Source organism: Canis aureus, chromosome 8 (genome assembly GCF_053574225.1).
Source record: "Canis aureus isolate CA01 chromosome 8, VMU_Caureus_v.1.0, whole genome shotgun sequence".
Lineage (NCBI taxonomy): Eukaryota > Metazoa > Chordata > Mammalia > Carnivora > Canidae > Canis > Canis aureus.
The window spans coordinates 63,214,924-63,237,648 of NC_135618.1; the positions used below are offsets into that span (position 1 = coordinate 63,214,924).

Here is a 22,725-nt window from a genome sequence, read left to right on the forward strand (position 1 = left end):
GGGGTTTATGGCAGGAGGTGACACCACGGGAGGCTTGTCACTTGGGCATGGCCAGCACCATCTGCTCAGGCATCTGCCTGCCCTGAGGTGGCGCCCTGCTAATTACCTGGGGTAGGGGGGCAGGAAGACGCCTGGGAACCACTATCCCCCATCACACCCCAGGACAGAGGCGCTGGGGTAGGGCCCCAGGGCCCCAAGAGCAAATGGGCCACAGGCTCCCCCCTCCCCCCGCCGGGGTGGGGGCAGGAATCTGGTACCGGGGCCAGACTTTTACCCAGTCAATCCTACTGCCTTCAGGCCCTGCCCTTGACGTTCAGGTGGAGGAGGAGGGCTAAGCGCCGTGAAGGTAACCAGCCGTGGGCGAGTGAGCGCTACCTGGGACCTTGGCTCCGGTGGTCGCAGGGGGCCTCCCGACGAGGGGATGCCAGAGACGAGAGGGAGGGGACCGAGGCGCAGCCAAGCGCAGAGCCGCCCCCAGCTGCGCCTCCGGAAGATGCGGGGGGCAGGAGCTCGGACCCCAGCCCCCCGCCCCCCGCCCCTTCCGGGCCCCTGGCCCCTCGCGCTCACCCCGGGCTGCCGCGCATTCCTGCCGCCCCTGCTCGTGCGGTGGGCGGGCCCGGCCCGTGGGAAGGCCTGGGGACCGGGGCGCCGTGTGCCGGGGGCGGGGCGGGGCGCAGCTGGGCCGCATCTGGCCCGAGCAGAGAGGGACCAAACGGGACGGAGGGGCAGCCTTTCATCCCGCGAGGGGCGGGGCGCCCGGCGGATTTCGGGGACCGGCCCCCACCCCCCGCCGCTGGGCTGGGATGCGAGGAAGGTAGCTGGGGGGGAGGGGGGCGTTGAAGGCGGAATGAAGCACAGGTGCGTTCTCGCTGGAACCTTCTCGGTCGTCCCGGACGCTCCGCCTAGGCGCCGCCCCAAGGGGAGGCTGCGGGGTCGGGGGTGCAGTGGCCTGCGGGGGGGGGAGGGAGGACGGCCCGGTTCCCCTCGGGGCCGCCCGGAGCCCGCGGCCCGCAGCCGCCCGCGGGGACGACCTGGGCGGGGCGGGCCGCGCACGTGCTCGCAGGGGCGGGGGCGGCGCGCCCGCCCGGCCTTTCCCAGACCCCCGCCGCGGCCCCACGTGGGCGCTGCGAGCCTCGGGGGCGACCCGCCGGCCCCGCCCGGGGCCCGGGGGCCAGTGAGCGCGGGGGGCGGGGCGGGGGGCGGGGCCGGGCGGGAGGCCACGCCCCGGGGCGGGCCGGGCCGCGCGGGGAGGTTTAAGAGCGCGGGGCGCGGGGCCGGGGCGGCTGGACGCGCCGCGGGACCCGGGCTGCTCGGCGTGGCTGCGCGGGGCGGGCCGGGGCGCGGGGCAGGGCGCGGGGCAGGGCGCGGGGGGCCGCCAGCCCGCCAGCCCACCAGCCCACCATGCTCAAGCGCTGCGGCCGACGCCTGCTGCTGGCGCTGGCGGGCGCGCTGCTCGCCTGCCTGCTGGTGCTCACGGCCGACCCGCCGCCGCCCCCGGTGCCCGCCGAGCGCGGCCGGCGCGCGCTGCGCAGCCTGGCGGGCCCCGCGGGGGCGGCCCCGGCGCCCGGGCTGGAGGCGGCCCCGGCGCCCGCCGCGCTGGCCCGCGAGGTGCAGAGCCTGTCCGAGTACTTCGGCCTGCTGAGCCGCGCGCGCAGAGACGCGGGCCCGCCGCCCGGGGGCGCCCCCCGCCCCGCCGACGGCCGCCCCCCGCCCCGCCCCCGCCCCCGCCCCCGGCCGAGCCGCTGGCGCCCCACGACGTCTTCATCGCCGTCAAGACCACCAGAAAGTTCCACCGCGCGCGCCTCGACCTGCTGCTGGAGACCTGGATCTCGCGCCACAAGGAGATGGTGAGCCCTCGCGGCCCGTGCGGTGCAGCCGGCGGCGGGTCCGACGGCGCCAGCCCGCGCCTCCGTCCAGCGCCGGGAACTCCTGGGGGCCGTGACGCCGGTCCCTCTCTTCCCAGCCCGGTGTGCCTGCCGGGGCCGCTCTCCCCGGAGAGCTGTGGAAGTGTCACAGGGGGACGCGACCCCATCCAACTCCCAGAGCCCTGGATGGTGTGCGATGACTCTACACCAGCTGCCAGTGTTTGGGGTCGGTGCCCTGTGACGCTTCCAACCCCCCAGACGCTGGAGTCCCATTAATAAGGTGCTGTCGTTTCCAAATCCCCCAAAGCCGATTCTCTTCGTGGGGCACCCGCACTGGGCGCAGACCCTTCCCTGGGGAGGAAGACTTGTTCTCAGTGGTGGAATGGGGAATGAGAACCTCCAGCATAGGGCTGGTGTTCCCCCCCCCCCCCAAGTCTCTGCTGTAGGATAGGGGACAAGTCATCGTTCAAGGTAACCTGGAGTTAGAGCGTGTGTTGGTGAGCCCTGGAGAATCCATCTTCAAAGAAAACTGTTTTTCGGGGCGGGGGGGGGGTGTGCAGAGACCCTGTCCCCACAGCACAGGAGTCTCTGGAGTTTGGAACCTTGTGCTTAACTGCACGCTCGTTGCACATTGGCTTCCTACACATAATCAAGACACACCCCACTTTGAAAATCTTCCTCGAGGCTGCAGCAGGAGGCTGCAGCAGGACGGTTGGGTTGGGGCGGGCAGTGTGGGCCCTGCCAGGGGAGGGGCAGCAGAGGGAGGGTAGCCCTGGGCTAGGACATTCAAAGGCTTGAGTGGGCATTTGGGATGAAGCTGAGAGACCCTTGACTAGGGTGAGGGCTCAGAGAAGATCCCACCCCCCTTCCTCCCTATTTAAACCTCATGATGAAGTCCTGGGATCTTCTGGAGTGGCTGCGCCCTGTTTTGGGACTGGGTTCTGGTGAGGTCATGATGGGGGCCAGGGTGGGGGGTGGGAAGGGTCCTCTCTGGTTCCCGTTTGGGGAGGGGGCCCCCTGGGAGCCCCGTGGCAGCCTCCTGGGAAAGCAGCATCCCCTTTCCCAGGGGCTCAGCGGGCCAGCGGGAGGGGGCGGCGGGGGCCGGGGGTTTTGTTTGGCCGCCGGGCCGTTAGGATTCCCAGCGCCCGGCGGCTCTCACGCCGGCCGCTTGGGGCAAGGTAACAAAGCCCTTTCTCCAACGGAGAAAGGCGTCCGGCCTCTTGTGTGCAGCTATGCGCTCCATGGGAACCGCCGCTGGCGTGCTGGCCACTCAGGTTGCCTGGCGATGAGGGGGCCGACGGCCCCCCCCATCCCTGACTGACAGCCCTTGTGGGGCACCATCCTTGAGCCAGGCACCCTACCCCCCCAGGACCCTGCCTCCCTGCTGTGTGACCTTTGGCAGCCTTCGGCTTCCCCTGGGCTGCCACCAGCTCTGAGTGCAGACCCTAGGGCTTTCTCCAGCAGAGGGGGTGGTCGAGGGGTCTTGGGTACCAGTGCCAGCCGAGGTGGGTAATGTTGGGCAAGACCTGAGGCCTTTCTGATCCTCAGTCTCCTCATCTCTGAAATGGGGAAAGCCTTGTCCTTCTAGTATGGTGTTGTAAGAGGAATGGCAGAACGTGGAGGTGGAGGGAATGAGTCAGGGTGGGGGCTGTCACTGCCCTGGGCCCCGAGGTCCCTGCTGAAGGGGCCACTCAGGTTTCCTTCTGAACCCACCCAGGAAAGGCTGCATCTGCCCCAGCATCAGCTCGTGTGTCACGGCGTGCCAGAGGGCTTCACATTGCCTTGTTGGGCGAGGGGGTCCTTGAAACTATCCCAACCAGGGTCCTCCTCTCCCAGTCCTGTGCCTGGTGATTCAGACTCAGTGTGATGGGGGAAGACTCTGAGAAGTCCAGGCTTTGGTGGGGGAAACCCAGAGAGGCTGTGCAAGCTGAGAGTGGGCATCTAACTGACGTGGAGGGTTGGGGGACTTCCTGGAGGAGGTGCCATTTGAGCTAGACAGCACAAGCACAGAGCATGTATAAGAAACTTCCAGCACTTGGCATCATAGTCAAGGGGTGGGGGTAGGTGGGGGGCAGGGGCGGTCAGCAGGGGCCACACTGTGACAGTGCTCAATGAGTCCAGGATGAGGGGCTGGACCTTTGGCCCCCATGCCCCCCCTCACAGGAGTGGGCCAGGCTTCTGCGGCTGCCACCACAGCGACCACAATTGCTGGGGGAGAGCTTGGCATCCTGTGTTTCTTTGAATCGCAGCTCCAGGAACAATGCCGCTTCCTGTGGGTGTCCTCCCGCCCGCGCTGGGCCAGCCTTGCTGCCCCTGCTGCCCTGCTCTTCCTCCTCCAGCCCCATCGTTGGGGAAGTGGGGAGGAGGCCTGCCGGGGGTGGGGTGGGGGTGGTCTCGGTCTCTGGAAGGCTCTTGGGGCTAGACCAGCACCCCCTCTGCCCCCAGGGCATGACCACAGGCTGGAGGCTGCCCCTCTCTGGTCCTCCTTGTCCCTAGTGTACATTTAGGGAGTAATGGAGCCCACCTTTCTGGGCTGCTAGGGAGACCGAAGGAGTCCTGGGCGGCCCAGGACTCTGTTTCTGTGCTTTGCTCTGGCTACAGGGGAGCTCTTGTTATGCCCATTTGACAGAGGGGGATACTGAGGCTCTTAACCGCCAGACAGCCCATCCCCTCCTCTGCTGGTTGCTCTGATGTAGGGAGACCGGAGGCCTGGCACCCTCACAGCCCCACAGCCCCACCCTCCCCGGTACCCTCTCCAGGCCGCCTGCCTCGCTCTCCCCACAGCTGAACAAAGGTGACTTTAATCTCCATAGCCTTGGGCTGGGTTTTAGGGCACCACCAAAGCGCGGGAGAACAGGCCCCGCTTGATCTCATTAAGAAAGCATTTTCCTTTTAATCCAGCGACGGCAGTGGCGCGTCTGCACTGGCCGGTCTCAGCCTCCCACAGCATTCCTGGGCTGAGATGCTGGGGAGTGGGTGGGGGGCTGGGTGCAGGTCTGTGCGTGCGGGCTGCCTTGGGGTGCCTGCAGGGCTCTGGAAAGAGTGTATGGAGAGGGCCTACGTGGGGTCTGCCCCAGTTCTCAGCCTGTGATCAGCAGCTAGTGGCCTCACCTGAGTATGTGCTCCAGCCTGAGGTCAGGCCAGGCAAGGGGCGGGGGGCTGCCCAGAGGGCCACCTCGAGGTGGGGTCCCCCCAGGTTCCTGGATGTGTACTGTGCTCCAGGCTTGCACGTGCTAGATCCTCCCTTGGACCCACAGAAGGAAACAGGTCCGGTGGGCATGGAGGTGGGGGTCTTCTGCCTTCTTAGGCTCAGAGCACCCCCCTCACCAGCACCGGGCCCCGGCTTTGCATTCAGCCATGCCTGGGTGCGCTGGGCGGCACGCGCTGGGCGGGCCAGGCAGAGGAAGGAACATTCCTCCCCGTGTGCCGACGGGCCCAGACGGGTGCCGGCAGCTCCTGGCCCCGCCCCACTGCCCCCCTCCCCCTTCCTCGGAGCGATCCTGGCAGGGTGGCCCGAGCTGGCACAGGTGGAGCCTTGATGTGGCCTTGGGCAGGCCTGTCTGCCAGCCTGGATTTCCTTGCCTGAGCAGTGGGAGGGGGGCTGCCGGGCCTCGTGGGGGCTGGGGTACTGATCTTGGGGCTGGGGCACATGCGGTTTCCTGCCTCAACCCTTCTGATGATCGGCGTCTCCGGAGAACAACGGTGCCTTCTTAGGCTCAGAGAAGGTGACCTGCCTGGCTAGTCACCCTGCCCAGGGTGTTGGGTGGGGGCGGGGGAGGGGCAGACTTGAAGGCCCAGCCCAGAAGGCTGTAGTGCTGTGCTCACCCCTGCCCATTGGACCTCTCGCCCAGCCCGGCCCAGTTAACCAGGCCAGCTGTATGGTAATGGGCAGCTCGGCCACTCCTGCTTAACGCGGCCGAGTTAAGGCCAGCCCGGCGCCCCTCGCCGCGCGGCCCAGGACAAAGCTGGCGGACAATGCCTGGTGATTCATCCTCCCTCCGGCCCTTTGTCCGCCAGGGCTTGGCAGCCGCCCAGCAGAGGCCTTTGTCCCTGATTGAGACTTGGCTTCCCAAAGCCGACCTCCTCCGCCTGTCCCCCCCCCCCCCCAGCCCCTCTGCCCCCTCCTGCAGGCTGGGCGCTGTGTCAATAAGGGTGTGTGTCCCGCCAGGTGTGCGGGGCAGCAGGGAGCCGGTTACCTGGCGGGTGGGCGGGGCGCCCCACCTGGCTCGTGCCAGCACAGCCGCCCAGCGACCTGGGGGCCCAGCTGCCGACATGGGGGGTGGGGTCTGCAGGAGTCCCAGCCCTGCTTCTGCCTAGGTTGGGCATTGGAGACCCACTCTGTGCACGTGGGGAAACAGGCCGACTGAAGGGTGGGCGTGACTGAGCTGTGGCTGCTGGAGCCCTGGGGTATCCAGCTCCGCTCCCACAGCGGCCCCGGGGTTGGGGGACACAGAGCTGCCTGTTCAAGGCCACGTTTCTCCTTCCAGACGTTCATTTTCACCGACGGGGAAGATGAAGCCCTGGCCAGGCGCACGGGTGAGCCCTGGGCTTGGGGAGGCCAGGGGGACTCCATTCCTGGGAGGAACTGTCTCCTCCACTCGCCCTCCTCCCCTCCAGAGAGGTCACAGAGGCCACGGGCCAGAGAGGGCAGTTTACTCAACTGGTTTGCTCAATGCCCCGCCCCACCACTCGGAGGGGGGGGGGGACACCCAATTCTCATGCAAATGAGGTCCTTTCAGCTCCCGAGGCCCTTTGAGCTGATGTGGCGGCAACAGGTGGCCGGTGCTGGGAAAAAGCCGCCTGAATGGGCTGGGGCGGGCTGGGGTTGCCCTGAAGGGGGTTGGGCCGGGGGTGGGGGGGGGTGGGGGGGATCACTGGGCCGTGAGCCCTGTGCTAGGGAGGGGGCCAAGGAGGGAGCCCGCTGCAGGGCACAGCTTGAACCCAGGGCACCTGGGACGCCCCCCCCCCCACCCCCCCGCTGCTCCGCTCTCACAGGGTGCTCGGTCCTCTCTGAGCCAGCTCGAACCTGCTAACGGCCCCCTTCCCTTGTTCACAGGCAACGTGGTCAACACCAACTGCTCGGCTGCCCACAGCCGCCAGGCCCTGTCCTGCAAGATGGCCGTGGAGTATGACCACTTCATTGAATCGGGAGGAAGTGAGTGTTGGCCTCAGGCTGCCGCCCAAGGATTGTGCCCCATCCCCTCCAGGTCCCTGCCCTGGCCTTCTGCACCCCTTGACGCCCTGCCCTCTGTCCCCTCTGCTGCCCGCTTCTCTGCAGGTGGTTCTGTCATGTGGACGATGACAACTATGTCAACGTCAGGGCTTTGCTGCGACTGCTGGCCAGCTACCCGCACACGCAGGATGTGTACATCGGCAAGCCCAGTCTGACAGGCCCATCCAGGCCACAGAGAGGGTCAGCGAGAACAAGGTGGTGAGTGCCCTGCTCTCTCGGGCCTGCGCTGAGCGGGGAGGAGGCCAAAGGTGTCCCTGGAGCCTGGGGCAAGGGTCTCACCATGCTCCCCTCCCACAGCGCCCTGTCCACTTCTGGTTTGCCACCGGCGGGGCTGGCTTCTGCATCAGCCGTGGGCTGGCCCTGAAGATGAGCCCGTGGGCCAGGTGAGTGCTCTTGGTGTCCCGTGCCCCCCCCGCCATGAACCTACCCTGGGTCCCAAGGTTCCCCCTCTGGGTCCCTGGCCTCGTTCACAGCAGCAGGTGTCCCTAACCTCATTCGTTGGCAGGCTGAGTCATGAATTCCCACCATCCGCCCCCCAACTGGTCACTTCCTGCCTACTGGGCAGCAGGGCTGGTCAGCACCAGACCCAGGCACCACTGGGCAGGACTCTTTTCTGCACCCAGTAACTTCCAATTCAGAATTGTCAGGCTGGTTCAGAGCAGGGTGCTGCACTGGGAGGGGATCTGCATCCAGCTCCCCAGGGGCATGTTCCCTCTCCTCTCCCCAGTCTGGCTTCTTCGTTCCTGCTGGGTCCTACCAAGCTTCTGATGGGCAACCAGCTCCTGCCTTTTTGTTCAGCGGTTGTTGGGTCCTTTCCTCCTGCAGCAGGGGCCACTTCATGAGCACGGCCGAGCGGATCCGCCTGCCGGATGACTGCACCGTAGGCTACATCGTGGAGGCCCTGCTGGGTGTGCCCCTCATCCGCAGCGGCCTCTTTCACTCCCACCTGGAGAACCTGCAGCAGGTGCCAGCATCGGAGCTCCGGGAGCAGGTGTGCTGCCCCGGCCTGGGCAGAGGAGAGCTGCTGGGCTGGAGGGAAGGGGAAAACCAGAGGAGGAACCAGGTGGTGTGGGGGGAATGGGGAGTCACTGTTGTAAGCAGGGACATTAAGAAGGGCCCCACTGTTGGCTGCCCCTTGGACACCCCCACCTCCGGCAGGACCCTGCTCCTATCCCTGCGCGACATGCCTAGTCTGTGCTGTCTGGGGCTCTTCCTTTTTTTTTTTTTTTTTTTTCGATTTTTTATTTATTTATTCATGAGAGACACAGAGAGCGAGGCAGAGACACAGGCAGAGGGAGAAGCAGGCTCCATGCAGGAAACCTGATGTGGAACTCGATCCTGGGTCTCCAGGATCAGGCCTGGGCTGAAGGCAGCGCTAAACCGCTGAGCCAGCAGGGCTCCCGGGGGCTCTTCCTATATATAGCAGCAGAGGACTCTTGGCCTCCGCTGAAGCCCCCACTCTAGACTTCATCCTGGGTCGTGCAGGGCAGGTGGGGCAAGGTACAGTGTGACTCGTGGGCCTTCCTTCTTGGTCCAAGGGAGGACAGAAGGCACAGCTGTACCCCTGGATTAAAACCACAGGGCCCACCACTGACAGAGCCCAGGGCATGGGGGCCCCTCCCAGCTTCACTCTGTGCCTCCTCCCCACAGGTGACCCTCAGCTATGGCATGTTCGAGAACAAGCGGAATGCCATCCACATGAAGGGGCCCTTCTCAGTGGAGGCTGACCCGTCCAGGTGAGGAAGCAGGTCCAGATAGAGGTTGGGATGTGCGGCAGGTCCCCTGGGGTGCGGTGGGGGTAGGGGGTCTGCAGGAGCTGGTCCTGTGAAGCACCCCCAGGAGCCTTGCTCAGGGTATAATAGGGCCCCCCCTGCGGCGGTGGGTCTGAAGATGGGTCTCAGTACCCACTCCCCCACCAGACCAGCCCCCTACTCCATCCCTACAGGTTCCGCTCCATCCACTGCCACCTGTACCCGGACACACCCTGGTGTCCCCGCACCACCGTCTTCTAGCAGCCGTGGTTGAGACCCCGTCCTCGGGCGCCCCTGGTATCCAAAGGGCCCGGGGACCTGTGTTGTGCCGCCCTGGCCTTGGCATTCGAGGCTCCCTCAGGGCCGTGCCTGCGTGTGTGTGCTCTGTGCCTGTGTGCAGCAGGCTGCTGGGCAGTTCTGCTCTGCCAAGGAACAGGCCAAAGTGCCACTTGTCTGCCTTTCCATGCCCCGTGGGTCAGCAGGCTCTGGTGCCCCATCCCAGGATGTGAGTCAGAGGTCACTGTGGCCTTTTTATTATTTTGGGGTCTTTCGACAGCATGAGGACCAGGGGCTGCTCTGCAGGGATATGCAGGTGCCTCTCCCTTCCTGTCGGGTGCAGGCTCTGTGCCAGGGGGGCCCTGCCTCCGAGCCCCTTTTCCCACACACTGCGCTCAGAGGAATAGCAGCCAGCACCTGGGTGCAGCCACCCCATGAAGCCCCTTGCGACCATGTGGCCAGGTGAATAGCAGCTCCCTCCCAACCATCCTGGGTGGGGTGTCTTTCCAGTCCTTGCGGAGGTCTTCTCTTTGTCTTCCCATGATGGGAAGACAGAGCTGAGCATATTATCTCCTCTCTGAAGTAGAGAGAAAGTCGCCCATAATGGGCGTGTCTGTAAATATTGTGACAGTATTTTTTTACTGTGCTTGTTTTTCATAAGGGGGTGGGTAAAAGGTAAGGTGTTCTTGTTTTGGGGGGTGGGTGGGGCGGGTGTTATTTTATCTTTTCTGTGGATCAGAAAAAGCAGAAGCCAAAATTGAGATGATCTTTGTTGTTCAAGCTGATGGAAATGTCTACTGCTCCATATATTTATATGTCCCAGCATCTGGACCACCCTCGCCCCCTCCTGTACCGTACCTGTCCCCCGCAGGCCCAGCTTGGCACACCTGGCCCGTGGGGTGTGTTTTGTCTTCTGTTTTTCTTTCTGCAAAGACATAGCTAGGAAAGCCACCGATAATGGAAAAGTTCTCAGGGAATTGAAGTGTGGTTACTATGGTGACGTCCTTTGCTGTGAATAAAGTGCTCTTTGGGGCACCCTGGGTTCTGATCTTGCTGGAAATTGGGCCTGAGGTGCAAGTCCATGGGAGGTGGATCCAGGGGACCTGGGGGCTTGTTTGCTGTCAAGGAGCGGGGGAGAGAGATAGAAGGGAAGTGGAGCAGCCATTGGCAGGTGCGTGGGAGGCGCGGCCAGCCCCAGGCACTGTGGATATGGTCAGGGGTGGCGGAGTGGCCCTAAGGCTCCATCCTGTGTCAGGCCTGGTTCTGGAGGCTGCAGGGAGCCTTGCCTTCCCTGTGGGAGGGACGGGGGCTGGAGATGGCGCAGCCTGGGACCTTCTTACCTGGCTTCATCCCCATCACACACTCACGGAGGCCATATCCTTGTCCCATTTTGGAAATGCCAGAACTAAGGCTCGGAGCCAGGGACCGCCAAGGTTAGGCACCTAGGCTGGCGGGGTGGTAAAGAGCTCAAACGCAGAGGCCTGGTGGTCTTGGGTCCTGGCCTCCCCTTCATTCACTTCTCAACACAGAATAGAGACAGTCATTTGAAAAGTGCCATATTTCCCCAGCCCTGACCTGCCGGGGACTCAAAGCCAGTCCCATGCCTGGGTGGCTCAGCAATTGAGTGTCTGCCTTTGGCTCAGGGCGTGATCCCAGGGTCCTGGGATCGAGTCCTGCATCAGGCTTCCTGCATGGAGCCTGCTTCTCTCTCTGCCTATGTCTCTGCTTCTGTCTCTCATGAATAAATAAAATCTTTAAAAAAAAAATTTTTTTAAAAAGCCAGTCCCATCCCCACCAGCCATGTGCTTGCATACTCAGCAGCCCCAAATGGAGGGCATGGGCCAGGACATCCTTCCTTCCTCACAACCCTTGCTGGTGGTGGCTCCTCGGGCCTGGGGGCACCTGGCCAGGGCCTGACCCCATCTGGGCCTGTATAGCCCTGAGTCAGCAGAGTGGCTTCCGGAAGGGCTGTGGGCAGTGTCTGGGACAGAGGGAGGGGAGGAGGACCCCTAAGCATCACAGCCTGACCCCCTGTCCAGGGTGCCCCCTCCGTGGTGCAAGGGGCCATCCTAACTAATCACCAAGGAGAGGGAGCGGAGGGCGGCCACCGGCAGAGGAGCCTGCTGCCTGCCTGAGTACAGAGCCAGGGCCCAGGCCGCTGGCCGCAGCCCCACAGAGCTGAGAGCCCTTGCTGGGACAGGTAGGGCTGGCCTCAGAGCTGGGGACCTGGGGAGGAGGCCCTGGGTCCTCGTCTGAGAGCAGGGGTAAATGAGTCCCCAGGGCTCTGGGTGTGGGGGGCTGCCACCCAGGGGCACAGACACCTAGCCCTTCCCTCTTCTCAAGAAATGGAGGGCGGGCAGTTCCTCCTGAGAAGGGGAAGCAGGTCCAGGAGGGGCCTGACGGGAACCAGCAGCCCGATTTCTTCCATCTGCTGCCCTCAGGGGTGTGGGGAAGGGGCCCTCCCCCAGGAAGATGAGTCACAGAGTTGACCTCACTTCTCCCCCCGCAGCAGGCCTGAGGGTGTCATGCTCTCCCCTCCACCCCCCTGCACTGGGCTAGTGGCTGGTTGCCACACAGGGTCCCGGCTGACCCACGGGGGTGCCCATCCCCCAGCCCGGCCCCTCCCACACTGCCTGTCATTTGGGGGCTTTCAAAATAAGTAACCATGCAGCCATGGGGGCAGCTGGGTGCTCCCCACCCCCACCCCCTGGGGCTTCCGTGCTGCCAGGCGGCTGAGCGCGCCAGGTCCAGGCTGGGGGGCCCCTCCCTGCTCGGTTTAAACAAACTTCCCTTCACCTTGGGGCCATCACAGCCGACTAGACTTCCTGAGAGGCAGTGGCGCATCTGAGCTCCAGGCTTCACTGGGGTGCGGGGGGGGGGGGGGGGGGTCCGGGTCTCCGCACAGCTGGGGAAGAGGTGCGGAGGTGGGGCTGCTCCAGACGCCTGGGACAGAGGACAGACAGCGGACTGGGTCCCCACCACCCTTCCCCAACCTGGCCCACCCCCCGGTGGTCAACCCCGGGACTGCCTGGAGGCTCCCTTTCCTGCTGGGGGCTTCCTCCAGTTCCGGCCTCTCTGGGCCTGGGGCGGGGCGGGTGGGGAATGACCAGAGACGGTTTGTCAGACGGACAAGCCCCTCCTGCTTCTGCCCCAGGCCCATCTGCCCCCGCCCCCCCCCCGACTGAGCCCCAGCCTGGCCAAATGTTGGAGGTGACCCCTTCCTGAGCCCAGGGTGGGACACAAACACACAAGGCCCTTGGGGCATCACTAGGAGAAACCCAGGGACCTGGGGCTCCTGACTGCACCCCTGGAGGTGGTTGGGCTTATGTTAGCATTCTGGGTTGGGAGCTTAGAGCTGTGGCTGCCCCTCCCGTGTCCCCTACCTGCTCTGGTGCAGGTTTGTGGGGACCCTCCCCCTACTGCCGTGTGCAGTCCACTTTGGTCCTTGGGTGCCAGCTGCTGGGGAGAGCTGCTGCTCTCTCTCCCTGCCCAAATCAGCCTTCCCCAGGACCCACCAAAATCCCCGGGCACGCCCCATTCTTGCCCTTAAAAGTTCGTATCGTGAACCTGAAAGTTCTTACCAGTATGTGGTCAAGAAGAAAGCTCCAGCCGGCAGCAGCAGGCCACTCAGGCCACCCCCGCCACCATCCTGCCCACCCCTGGCTCTGATGGGGGGCTGGCCGTGCCACATCCTCGAGGCCGTCCTGGCGGGATCCTTGGGGCCTCCACCCAGCAGAGCCACGGTGAGCCCCAGACCAGCAGCGTTGCGGGAATGCAGGAGTGTCCTGAGCTCCAGGATGGGTCCCGCAGTCCCTGGGACCGGCCCTGCCCGGAGTCTCCCGTCCTCTGAGGACCCAGCGCCCCCTGCTGGCCATCTATCTGCCTGACTCCTGGAGACGCTCTTTCCACCACTTACAGACCCTGCTCCTTGACCTCCCAGGGCTGGGATCAAAACACCTGCTGCCCCCCAGCCCGCCCTGGGGCTCCGAAGGCCCCTCCTTCCTGGAAACCTTGCCTCCTGGCTCCCAAGCTCGCTCGCCCACCCTGCTCCTGTGTCCATACCAGGTTGCTTTGGCCTCCCCTCCCCCAGCCCTGCTCCCTTGGTCCCCACTACATGGTCACTCCCCAGATCTTACCTGCCCCAACACCCCACTCTGCATCCACCTCCTGTCTGTGCCACTCCCTCCCTCCATTTCCTGACCCTGGCGGACCCCCAGCCCCCCTCACACCTCATGGGCTCATCCTTCCCTTCCCCAGGTTCAGTCATAACCTTGAGCTCACCTCTACCTCTCTTGGCTCTTGCTTCTATGTTCTCTCTCAGCCAAGCCTGTCCTCTGCGCCTGGGCAGCTGAAGGGAAACACTGCCCTCCGGGAGTTCCAGAAGGAGCCTCTGGCCGTGGTGAGTCCCCTGTGCCCGCGTTGTCCCCACCTGCTCTCTGGCTCCCCTGCAGTCTCTGCCCCCACCCCCCACCACTTCCTCGGCCCCTCTACTTCATGAGATCCACCCCCCATCTGCCCCCACTGCTGCCCAAACAGCTGACAGCCAGGCCAGCAGGGAGTCCACACTCCCATCTCTGGTCAGCCCTCCACTGTGACCTGGGTCCCACCCTTCTTGGTGACTGAAGGCCACTCCATAATGAGCTGTCCCCTCTTCCCTCTGCAGCCATGCCATGTCAGTCTGTCCCACATGCTGTTATCTGTCCTAAAACACACACACAGGCTGGCACACACACACTCCTCGGGGCCACACTCCTTCCAGGTGTGGCAGTTTTTCTACGTTGCAGCTAAACTCAAAGAGGAGGAGTCACATCTTGCTGTCCCCGCATCCTCTCCGGTGCTCTCCAGAGCCAGCTGTTAGGCTTGTCCAAGGCTCCCGTGGTGTCCAGGTGGCTGAGCCCACTGGTCTCTTCTGGTGCTCCTGGAAGGAACCTGGCCATCAGCAGCACACAACATGGTCCCTCGTCTCTCCTCCACACTGTCCTCATGTGGCTGCCGGGACACCCCCCCATCCTGGGCTCCTTCTGCCCTGCTGGCCGCTCCTCCCCACTCTCAGACCCCAAACACTGGCGCTCGGTCTCCTCTTCTGCACCCATTCCCTGAGGGATGTCACCCAGGATCGTGGCTTTCAACAGTGTTCAAGCCAAAGACTCCAGCTGACTGTTGCCACCTAGTGCTCTCCCCTGACTCTCAGACTCATTGTTCCACCCCTCCCTGTGCCACCTCTGGAGGAACCAATAGGCATCTTAGGCTCAACATGTCCAAAACAGGACCTTTGACCTTCTGATCCCAAACCTGCTCCCTCCCCAGCTGCCTGTCTTATTTTATGACAACACAGACCCCTACCTGCAACGGCTCGACCTGAACCCCACACCCACACACAGTGTGGGGGAAGTGCTATTGGCCTGCCTTCCAGAACCCACTCCTTTCTCACCACTCCTCGGCTGGCCAGCACCGGCTGGGCTGCCCTCCGCTCTGGCCTGCACCATTGCCATCGCCTCCTACCTGCTCTCCTGCTTCTGCCCCTCCTCCCTTCCCAACTCGCCAGCTAGGGCCATCCTGTTAAAATGAATGTCAGGTCGTGTCAGATGCTCCACGGCATCCTCCTCCTGCAGAGTCAGCCTCCCAAGTCCTTAGGAGACCCACTGGCTCTTTGCAATCCTCACACCTGTGCTTCATCTCTGACCACTCTTCTCTGCCCCTCCATTCCAGTGACCCTCGCTTCTTTTCGTGAACACACCAGCCTCAGGACCTTTGCACAGGCTGTTCTCTGCCCGAAACACTCATTCCCCAGATATTCTCCACACTGTGGGCAGAAGGGTAGTCCCCAAAGATGTTCACATCTTAATCTCCATAACTGATGAGTATGCTGACCTCACAGCAAAGGGGACTTTGTAGATGTGAGTAAATTAAGAACCTCGAGATGGGGAGATTATTATCCTGGATTATCCAGGTGGGTCCCATGCAATCACAAAGGTCCTCATGAGAGGAGGCAGGAGTGTCAGGGTCAGACCGAGGGATCTGAAGGTCCGCCACTGCTGGCTTTGAGGATGGAGGAGCCGTGAATCAAGGAATGTGACAGCTTCTTGGACTGAGATGTCACTGTGCCTTCTCTGACACACAGACAGGGAAACTGAGGTCCCAGAGGGTCAGGAAGTGCCTGGACTCTTTCCCTTGTGGGGCTCTCTTGCCTTTTGGGCTCCTTGGCCTGATGTCCCCAGTTCACTCTCCTTACTGCACCCTGGAGGCCTCAAATGTCTCCACCCCTGGGTGCTGGGTGTCCTCAGGAGCCAAACTGGGGTCAGCTGTCCAGGCAGCTGGGGTGTGCCGTAGCTCCGCCTGGTGTCTTCCACTGAGCCTTGCAGGTGCTTCGGCCACCTGTGCCCCAGGCATGGGAGACCAATGCTGTCTGGTGAAAGGGTGCGTCCCCCAATGCCCGGGGCTCTGAGCTCTCCTGGGAGGTGTGTGGTATTACCTTCGGGAGAGGAAAGTGAGCCGACCAGCACCCCTCCAGAGCTCCGTGCTGGATTATGTGGCACCTTCCAGAGTCCCTTTCTCAGATGAGAATAAGAGTGACTGTTAACCCTAAAAACACAGCAGCCAGTTGTCACCAGCAAAACGAGCTTACTTGGGAAGGGCACAGCCCCTGAGACCCCCACCTGCGCACGAATCACAAACACGGCTGGCAGCCAAGGGGCGGCGCCTGCTTATATATCCCCACAGGGGAGGCGGGGCTGCTCTGGACAGAAGCCCATTGGAGGAGACCCGAGCGGCTGCTTCTCATTGGCTAAGCGGTAAGGCCTCTCATTGGCTGGGCTGTTGCTGGAGGAAGAGATACACCTGTGTCTTCGCGTTGGGTGGGCAATTGGGGCCCATGGTCCCTGCTGGCCTCCGGGCACACATCGGGCTCCTTTATTCCTTTTCTGGCCATCATCCTGCCTGTGGGGTAGGGGTAGGAATGGGAAGGGCCCCAAGGAGGCCAGTGCCTGGAGATGCCCCCATAATGGGGCCCAGGAAATGCACTTCCCTGGGGACACACCATCGTTCCCACATGGCCCCCTTCAACACCCCTGCCTAAGGCCAGACCTGTCCCACTCAGAGGACACTCTGCACAGGCTTCCCACTGCCTGAACTCCTGGGTTGGGTCGGGTCCCCACCTACCTCCCCCTGGGCGGAGGGGGGCAGGGCTCTTGGCTCCCCAGCAGGTGACCACACTGCCCACACACTGGGTCAGGAGCCAAATCAACTCGGGAAACGGGGCTTGTTTTTTAAAATTTGTTTATTTTAAAACATGAAACCCAAGCTGAATAGAAACCACAGAAATTACATTGACGAGATTTTTAGTTATCTGCCAAGAAAAATAAAGCCCCCAAAGAAATAAAAATCAAACCCCAAACCCAGTTAAAAATCAAAAACAAAAAATTAAAAAACACAGCGACAGCACATACAGCCATGGCCCTACAGAGGTTGGAGGAAGATGCTGGAAGAAGATGCCGAGTGGTTCAGGCCTCAGTACCCCCTTCCCGCTCAGGGCCCTAAATCACACTGGGGAACGGGTACCAGGGCCGGGAGGGGAATTGGAAGGGTTGGAGTCTTAACAAAATTATATTGACTGATATGTTATATGTAACAAAATGGTACAGCACACAACCATTATGGTTAAACAGAAGGCCCTGGCCCCTTGGTAGGGGCCCAGGGAGGCTACCCACCTCCCACAGGGCTGGGCAGGGGTCCCGGGTACCGCGGGAAATGGTGCTTGGGCTGGAATTGCATAGTGAGATGGGGTGGGTGGATGCTGGCCCAGATGTCCCGGCTGGCCCCTGCCTACTTGCCCAGCCTGTCCGGGCCCGGGAGCCAGCTGGACCCTCTGAGGCTCCAAGGCCCCTGGTGGTCCTCCCTCCCACCTGCCACCCACTTTGTCAAGGGCCGCCCCCCAGATGCAGGGCCTGCAGGGAGCGAGGCCGGGGAGGGATGTGGACAGGTCACTGGGATGGGGGGGAAGGGGACCCTGAAAACTCAGAAAGAAAACCAATGGCGGGACCTGTTCCCCTCCAGACTGAGGCTTGGGTTTGAACCCCCGCTGATGATTCTCCTTTTCCTTTATTCAACCTCGGTGAGTAGAAGGAACTCGATGAAGTCACAGACGGGGCAGGCACACACGCATACGACGCACGGTGGGGACTCCCAGGACGGCCGAGGTCCACAGCCTGTCCAGGCAGCGCCCGCCTCTCATGCTATGTACATTCACATTGCGGGCGGCCTTCGAGGGCCGCGGGCAGCCTTTGTGCTTCTGAGCAGCGACAGAGCGCACGGCAGGGACCAGGCAGGACTGCCGGGGCCTCCCTCCTGACGCCGGGCCAGGGACGCTCTCGCCACTGGTGGAGCCCGGAGGGAGCACTGGGCAGGCCTGCCGTGGGGGCCCAGCGCAATGGCCGGGGAGGCCTGGGGCACACAGGGCCCTGCGGTGAGGTTTGGCCACGCCCATGGGCTCAGATGCAAGGCTCAGGGCCCCAGGCCCACCTGGGGCACCCCGTGTTTGCTTGCTCACTCCCCTCCTTTCCCAGGGGCGGAGGTGGCCCCAGGAGGGGGCAGATGTGGCCTGGCCCCCAGCCCACCTGCCCTTTTGGTCCCAGATACCAGCACAGAGAAAGGATCGTGGAGGAGGGGCGGGTGGCATCTCCCCAGGCCTGTCCCAGGGAAGGGCACTGTCCCGCTCTGGAAGGAAGAGCCCACATGCCCGTAGGCGGCCTGGCCAGTTGCCTGCTTCCCACTGCAGGACCCTGGCCCGGGCCCTCCCTCATGGCTGCTGGCTGGTGCTCCGCAGCCCCTGGCCTGACACACAGGCCAGAGCCTCTCTGTTTCAGGCTGGCCAGGCCAGGGCTGAGACTGGCAGGGGACTTCCCATCCTGACTTGCCGGTGGCACACCCTCCACGGCAGGAAACACAGCAAACATTGTACACTAAAGCCAAAGCACCTTAGGGAAGCCTTGCTCCCACTTCACAGGTAGGAAGAATGAGGCCGCAGGGACCTCGGTCCTACAGCCCAAGGGACATTGGTTCCCAAGGACACAGTCGTCCTGGGGCAGCACCTGCCCAGGGACAGGTCTCCAGGCTTTCAGGCTGCCTGTCAGTCTACAGCCCTTCCCCAGCAGCACCCCAAGAAGAAAACGGCTACTCCAGCCCGACTCCCAGCCGGTTGTCCTAGGCTCACCTCTGGCCTGGACTAGGGGTTACATGTTTCGGCTTGGGGTCGGCCAGGGGCGCTCGCAGAGGTGAGGTTAGTGGTTAGTCCCAAGAGGGGTGGCAGGGGCCGAGGGCACATTCACAGCCAGCTCGGGTCCAGCCCCAAGGCCGGACTCGGGACACTGCGCCTGTCCTGGACAGAGAGGGAGCTGACAAGGGAGCGCTGCTCGGCCCGCAGCCCCGCCTGCCCTAGGATGACAAATGTGGTTAGTGCAAAAATGAACCGGACGAGCTGCCAAGTCCTGGGGTGAGGGAGGGGTTTGGCACCAAGAACATGGCCAGCCCTGGGGGGTGCAGCCTGGGCTCGGCGTGGCACCTGCCGTCCTCCTGCCGCTGTGGACGGCTGGGCTCCACGGGCAGGGTGGGCGCTAGGGGAGAGAGCGGTGCTGGGTGGGAGGCAGAGAAATGGGGGCCTCCCCAGGAGGCTTCTGGCAACCGGCAGGAGGGGGCCTGTGGTCAGGTGGAGTGAGAGAAAGAGGAGCTCCCCGGGAACTTCCTGCACAGGAGCCTACCGGGCAGGTGCACGCCGAGGCCCCTCCAGCTCCCTGGCGCAGAGGGGTGCTGCACAGCCTGTGAACCAAGTGACGCACAGAAGCCTTGAGGGCGCAGGAGAAGCATCGGAGCTGCGGAAGGGAGAGAGCAGGCTGGGGCGTGAGCCGAGATGGGGGTCCGCAGGGTTGGCGTGCTGCACAGTGTCGGGGACACAGCACTGAGCTCAGCCCCGAGCAGGGCTCTGCGAACCCAGATCCTCAGAGGTGGAGGGGTGTGGGGAGTGAGGGCTGGAGGGCCCAGCATTGGTGGCATCGCTGCCCTGGTCCGGGTGCATGACCCGAGGAGAGCTCCTGCATCTCCAGGCCCCTGTGGGAAGGGGAGGGGAGGGCGAGCGGCCGCGAGGGTGCCTGCAGCAGGCCTGGTGAAGGTGCGGAGGGTCCGGCGGGTGGTCACGGGTGTAAGCGGCAGTGCTGGCACAGGGAGGAGCAGGGCGATTGGCACGTGGGCGGGTGGCCGGCCGGGGCTGTCTAGTGGCCGCTGCCGCTGGAGTCGGGGCGAGGCTGGCTGGTGGCGAGGTATTTGGCTCTCATGCTGGAGGTGTACTGGAGGGAGATAAGGGGAAGAGGGGGTCAGCAGGGCGTCGGACGTGGCCTGTGGGCCTTGGTGAGCCGAGCCAGAAGCACCCCTGCGGGCAGGACAGGATGGGAGTGGCACGGCTGGCGGAGCCCTGGCAGAGGGGCTCAGAGGAGCCGGCTGGCCCGTGAGCAGAGGGACAGCCCCTGCGCCCCAGGCTCAGGATGGGGACCAGCGTCCTCTTCTGGCGACAGGAGCACACTCAGGCATCTGGGCCCCCGGCCAGGCAGAGCATAGCCCTACAAAGAGGCAGCGTTTGGAGGCTCCCCAGCCGCACCCCCAGGTGCCCAGGACCTGCGGCCACAGGCAGGTTGCCCTCAACGGCTGGGCTGAGGGGACGTGGTGAGGCCTCCTCTCCGAGCAAGATCCTGATCGAGGAGAGCATCATGCAAAGGCGGAGTCAGGTTATGTTCGAGAAAGGGTCAGGCGGTCCCCGAGGGCCCAGACAGGCAGGGCCATGGGCCACAGGAACAGGGAGGACCCACGGCTACACTCTGCCCTGTCACCTGGGGAAAGGAGGGCCCCTCAGGCCGGGGTGATGCTGCTGCCTGCTCAGGAAGGGAACAAAGCACGCGTCCTCCCAGCTCACGGACGCAAGAACGGACGCAAGGATGGAGGTGGTGGGGGAGGTGAGGCAGGTGGGGGAGGGCAAGGGCTGCTTGGCTACCCTCGTCCAACCTGAAGCACGAGGGTCTCGATGTATGTGTGGGGTCCACAGGGAAAGACACAGAGGAGGCGGGTGTTACAGCCACAAGCCCAACGGGGTGTGGATGAGGGCCATGCCCCGGGCTGCTGGTGGTAGAGAGCGTGGCAGGCTGACCCCGCGCCTCAGTCTCCGCACCACGGCCCCTAGCTCAGGAGGGACAACGCTCCCTGGACCTGACAGCCCTCCTGGAACTCCTGGTAGGGAAAAAGGTCATGAGTGCCGGTGGGCCGGCCAGGACATTGTCGGAAGGAGGAGCAGTGGGCACCAGGGAGCCATGTCATTCCACGGACATGCAGCAGGGGGTGGGCGCAGCACCCCAGGCCCCTGAAGGAGCCCAAGCAGGCGGGCACAGACATGTGGGGTCGGCTGGGAACAGCTTGCACGCTTGCCTGCATGCACCTGTGTGTACTTTTGAACATGCAGGGTGGCCCCTCAAGGGCCGGGCCTGCTGGCCGCACCCCCAGGGGTTAGCTCACTGAGCCTAGGCCCCAGGTGCAGGCACGCCCTCGGGCCTGGGCAGATGGTCTCCTTGCTGGGAAGCAATTAGAGGGCTGGGAGCAGCTGCAGCTGGGCCAGGGGTAGGGAAGGGGCTCACGGCCCAAGGCCAGCATGAAGTCTCTGGCGGGGCTGGTGGCTGACAAGTCTGCAGGCCTGTAAGGACCCAGAGCTGGCCCAGCGGGTGCCTGGCTGAGACGGCCCTGCTGTGGGGCAGCAATCAGCAGAGAGCACGCGGCAGGCGGTGCAGGGAAGGGCACCTGGGGGGTCAGTACCTGTCACTCTGAGGGCACGGCCACCACAGCGTTCAGGCACTATCCATGGGCTTAAACTGCCAGCCCGCGTGGCTGCCAGAGTCCAGGGCTGCCAGATAGCGCTAGGAGGGCCCGGGGTGGGAGGGGTGCAGGAGAGAGAGAGAGAAGAGAGAGGGCGGCCTGAACGCCAGACTGTTGGGGCTGGGGCAGGGGAGGGGATGGAGCAGAGTGGCGATGGGGAGGGCCGCTGGAGCAGGACGATGGCTTGCAAGCCCACACAGCTCCTGGCACCTGGGGCCACTGCACAGACCTATTTCTGAAGGTGGGTGAGCTTCAGCTTCTCTGGCCCTGTCCTTTGCAGCCCATCACCTCCAGGAAGGCCACCAGGGCCCCTGTCAGTCAGCAAGCTCCTTCTCTTTTGCACCAAACCAACCTGTCCCCTCTTTTCTGTTTCAACCCTGAGGCCAGAGGGGACACTGGCTAGAAGAGCCTGAGGCTAAATTCTGGGCTGAGTTCAGGAAGTCCGTGGAGGAAATGAAAGGAAGTGGAACAGACTGGGGAAGGAGAGCCAGGGCCCCTTAGGGTCAAGCTGACCCACCAGGTAGCCAGCCCCCAGCTGCCCACTCTGACCCCAGGGCACCTCCAGCACCACCATCTCCTGGGGCCAGATGTCCACTGGAGAGCCCCGGCTCAGGAGACCCCTCACTCCGGCGCTGGGGGCTCACAGCAGCAGCCCCTGGGGCCACACTGAGCAGGAGAGTGACACCAGACCCCAAGGCAGCAGGGCGCCCCCCTCAGGCCTGCCCCCCACCCACCAGGCCTGGGACTTACTGAGGGCGGCGGGGACTCGCGCCCGATGAGGGGGGTGTTCTCACAGCGTGGATTCTGGAAGTTGGCGTTCTGGCTCCTGCGGTGTGGGGAGAGGGGCCGTGAGTGGCTCCAGCCTCGGCAGTCCCAGCGCTGGTCAGAGGCCACTCTGGAGCCAGGTGGACCCCATGTCCACCCTGCTCTGCCTGGCAGCCTCTGGCCCTGGGCGTTCTCATTGCCTCCCTGCATGTGGCCCACAGTCAAGTGCCTGGGGTGCCCGTGATCTTGGCAGAGTAACCAGAGCTCAGTGGCCCACCTGCCTGCCTCAGCCCCGCTGGAGCCCACCCCCAGCCTGGAAGCCTGCCCGCCACATGGCTGGCCCCAGGCCCTCCACCACGGCACCCTCACACCCTAGACACAGGGCCTCCATCTGACCGAGTGGCCTCACTGTTGTGGCCACAACACAGGTTTGCCTGGATGACCCCCCACCAAGCCCTGGCAGCCCCAGTGGGGGGCCCAGCTCTGATGTGACCCCGCTGTCTTGAGGCCCCTGCCCCGGCACCCCCACAGCTTCTTGGCTGTATTGGGCACTCTGAGCTCCACACGCCTACCCCAGGGCCCAGGTCTGCCTGGCTCTGCTCCCTCACCTCCAGCTCCGGATGCTACTCACATGTACTCGGTAACAGGGGCATTGCTGACGGTGTGGGCCGCAGCTGGAATGCTGGTCTCACTGCCATAGCTGCTGCCACAGCTGTACAGGCTCGGCATGTGGACACGGTAGAGGCTGTCGTGTGTCTGCCTTGGCCCTGGGGCCGCTTCCTCCTCCCCATCCTCGTCAGGGCCTCTGCAAGGAGGGACACCCGGCACAGGTTCACACCCTGGCCCAAGGCAGCCAGCCAGGACACCTGAGTGGGGTCAGCTTGGATGTAGATATACCTTGTTCCAATCCTGGCTTGGTCACAGATGGCCTATG

General features: G+C 63.9%; 2 protein-coding genes across 3 annotated transcripts in view; one reads left to right on the plus strand and one right to left on the minus strand.

The window, feature by feature from the left end:
- The first annotated feature begins 1,365 nt into the window (after nt 1–1,365).
- LFNG (LFNG O-fucosylpeptide 3-beta-N-acetylglucosaminyltransferase) lies at nt 1,366–10,185 on the plus strand. The gene is given in 10 exon segments (XM_077907603.1): nt 1,366–1,704; nt 1,707–1,847; nt 6,353–6,401; nt 6,922–7,024; nt 7,144–7,247; nt 7,250–7,296; nt 7,396–7,481; nt 7,924–8,089; nt 8,749–8,834; nt 9,044–10,185. Coding segments are annotated over 10 exon segments (1,152 nt in total). The 5' UTR covers nt 1,366–1,401; the 3' UTR covers nt 9,111–10,185.
- Nucleotides 10,186–16,383: 6,198 nt separating this feature from the next.
- Nucleotides 16,384–22,725, minus strand: part of TTYH3 (tweety family member 3) — a 30,009-nt gene continuing 23,667 nt past the window's right edge. The window contains exons 12-15 of one of the 2 annotated variants that reach the window (XM_077907605.1): nt 22,423–22,596; nt 21,777–21,852; nt 20,967–21,067; nt 16,384–19,459 (exon numbers count right to left, since the gene is read on the minus strand). In XM_077907605.1, coding sequence (XP_077763731.1) covers nt 20,999–21,067; nt 21,777–21,852; nt 22,423–22,596 — 319 coding nt within the window. In that variant the 3' untranslated portion in view covers nt 16,384–19,459; nt 20,967–20,998. The remainder of the gene's footprint in view (nt 19,460–20,966; nt 21,068–21,776; nt 21,853–22,422; nt 22,597–22,725) is intronic. The other variant, XM_077907604.1, reaches the window with a different exon arrangement.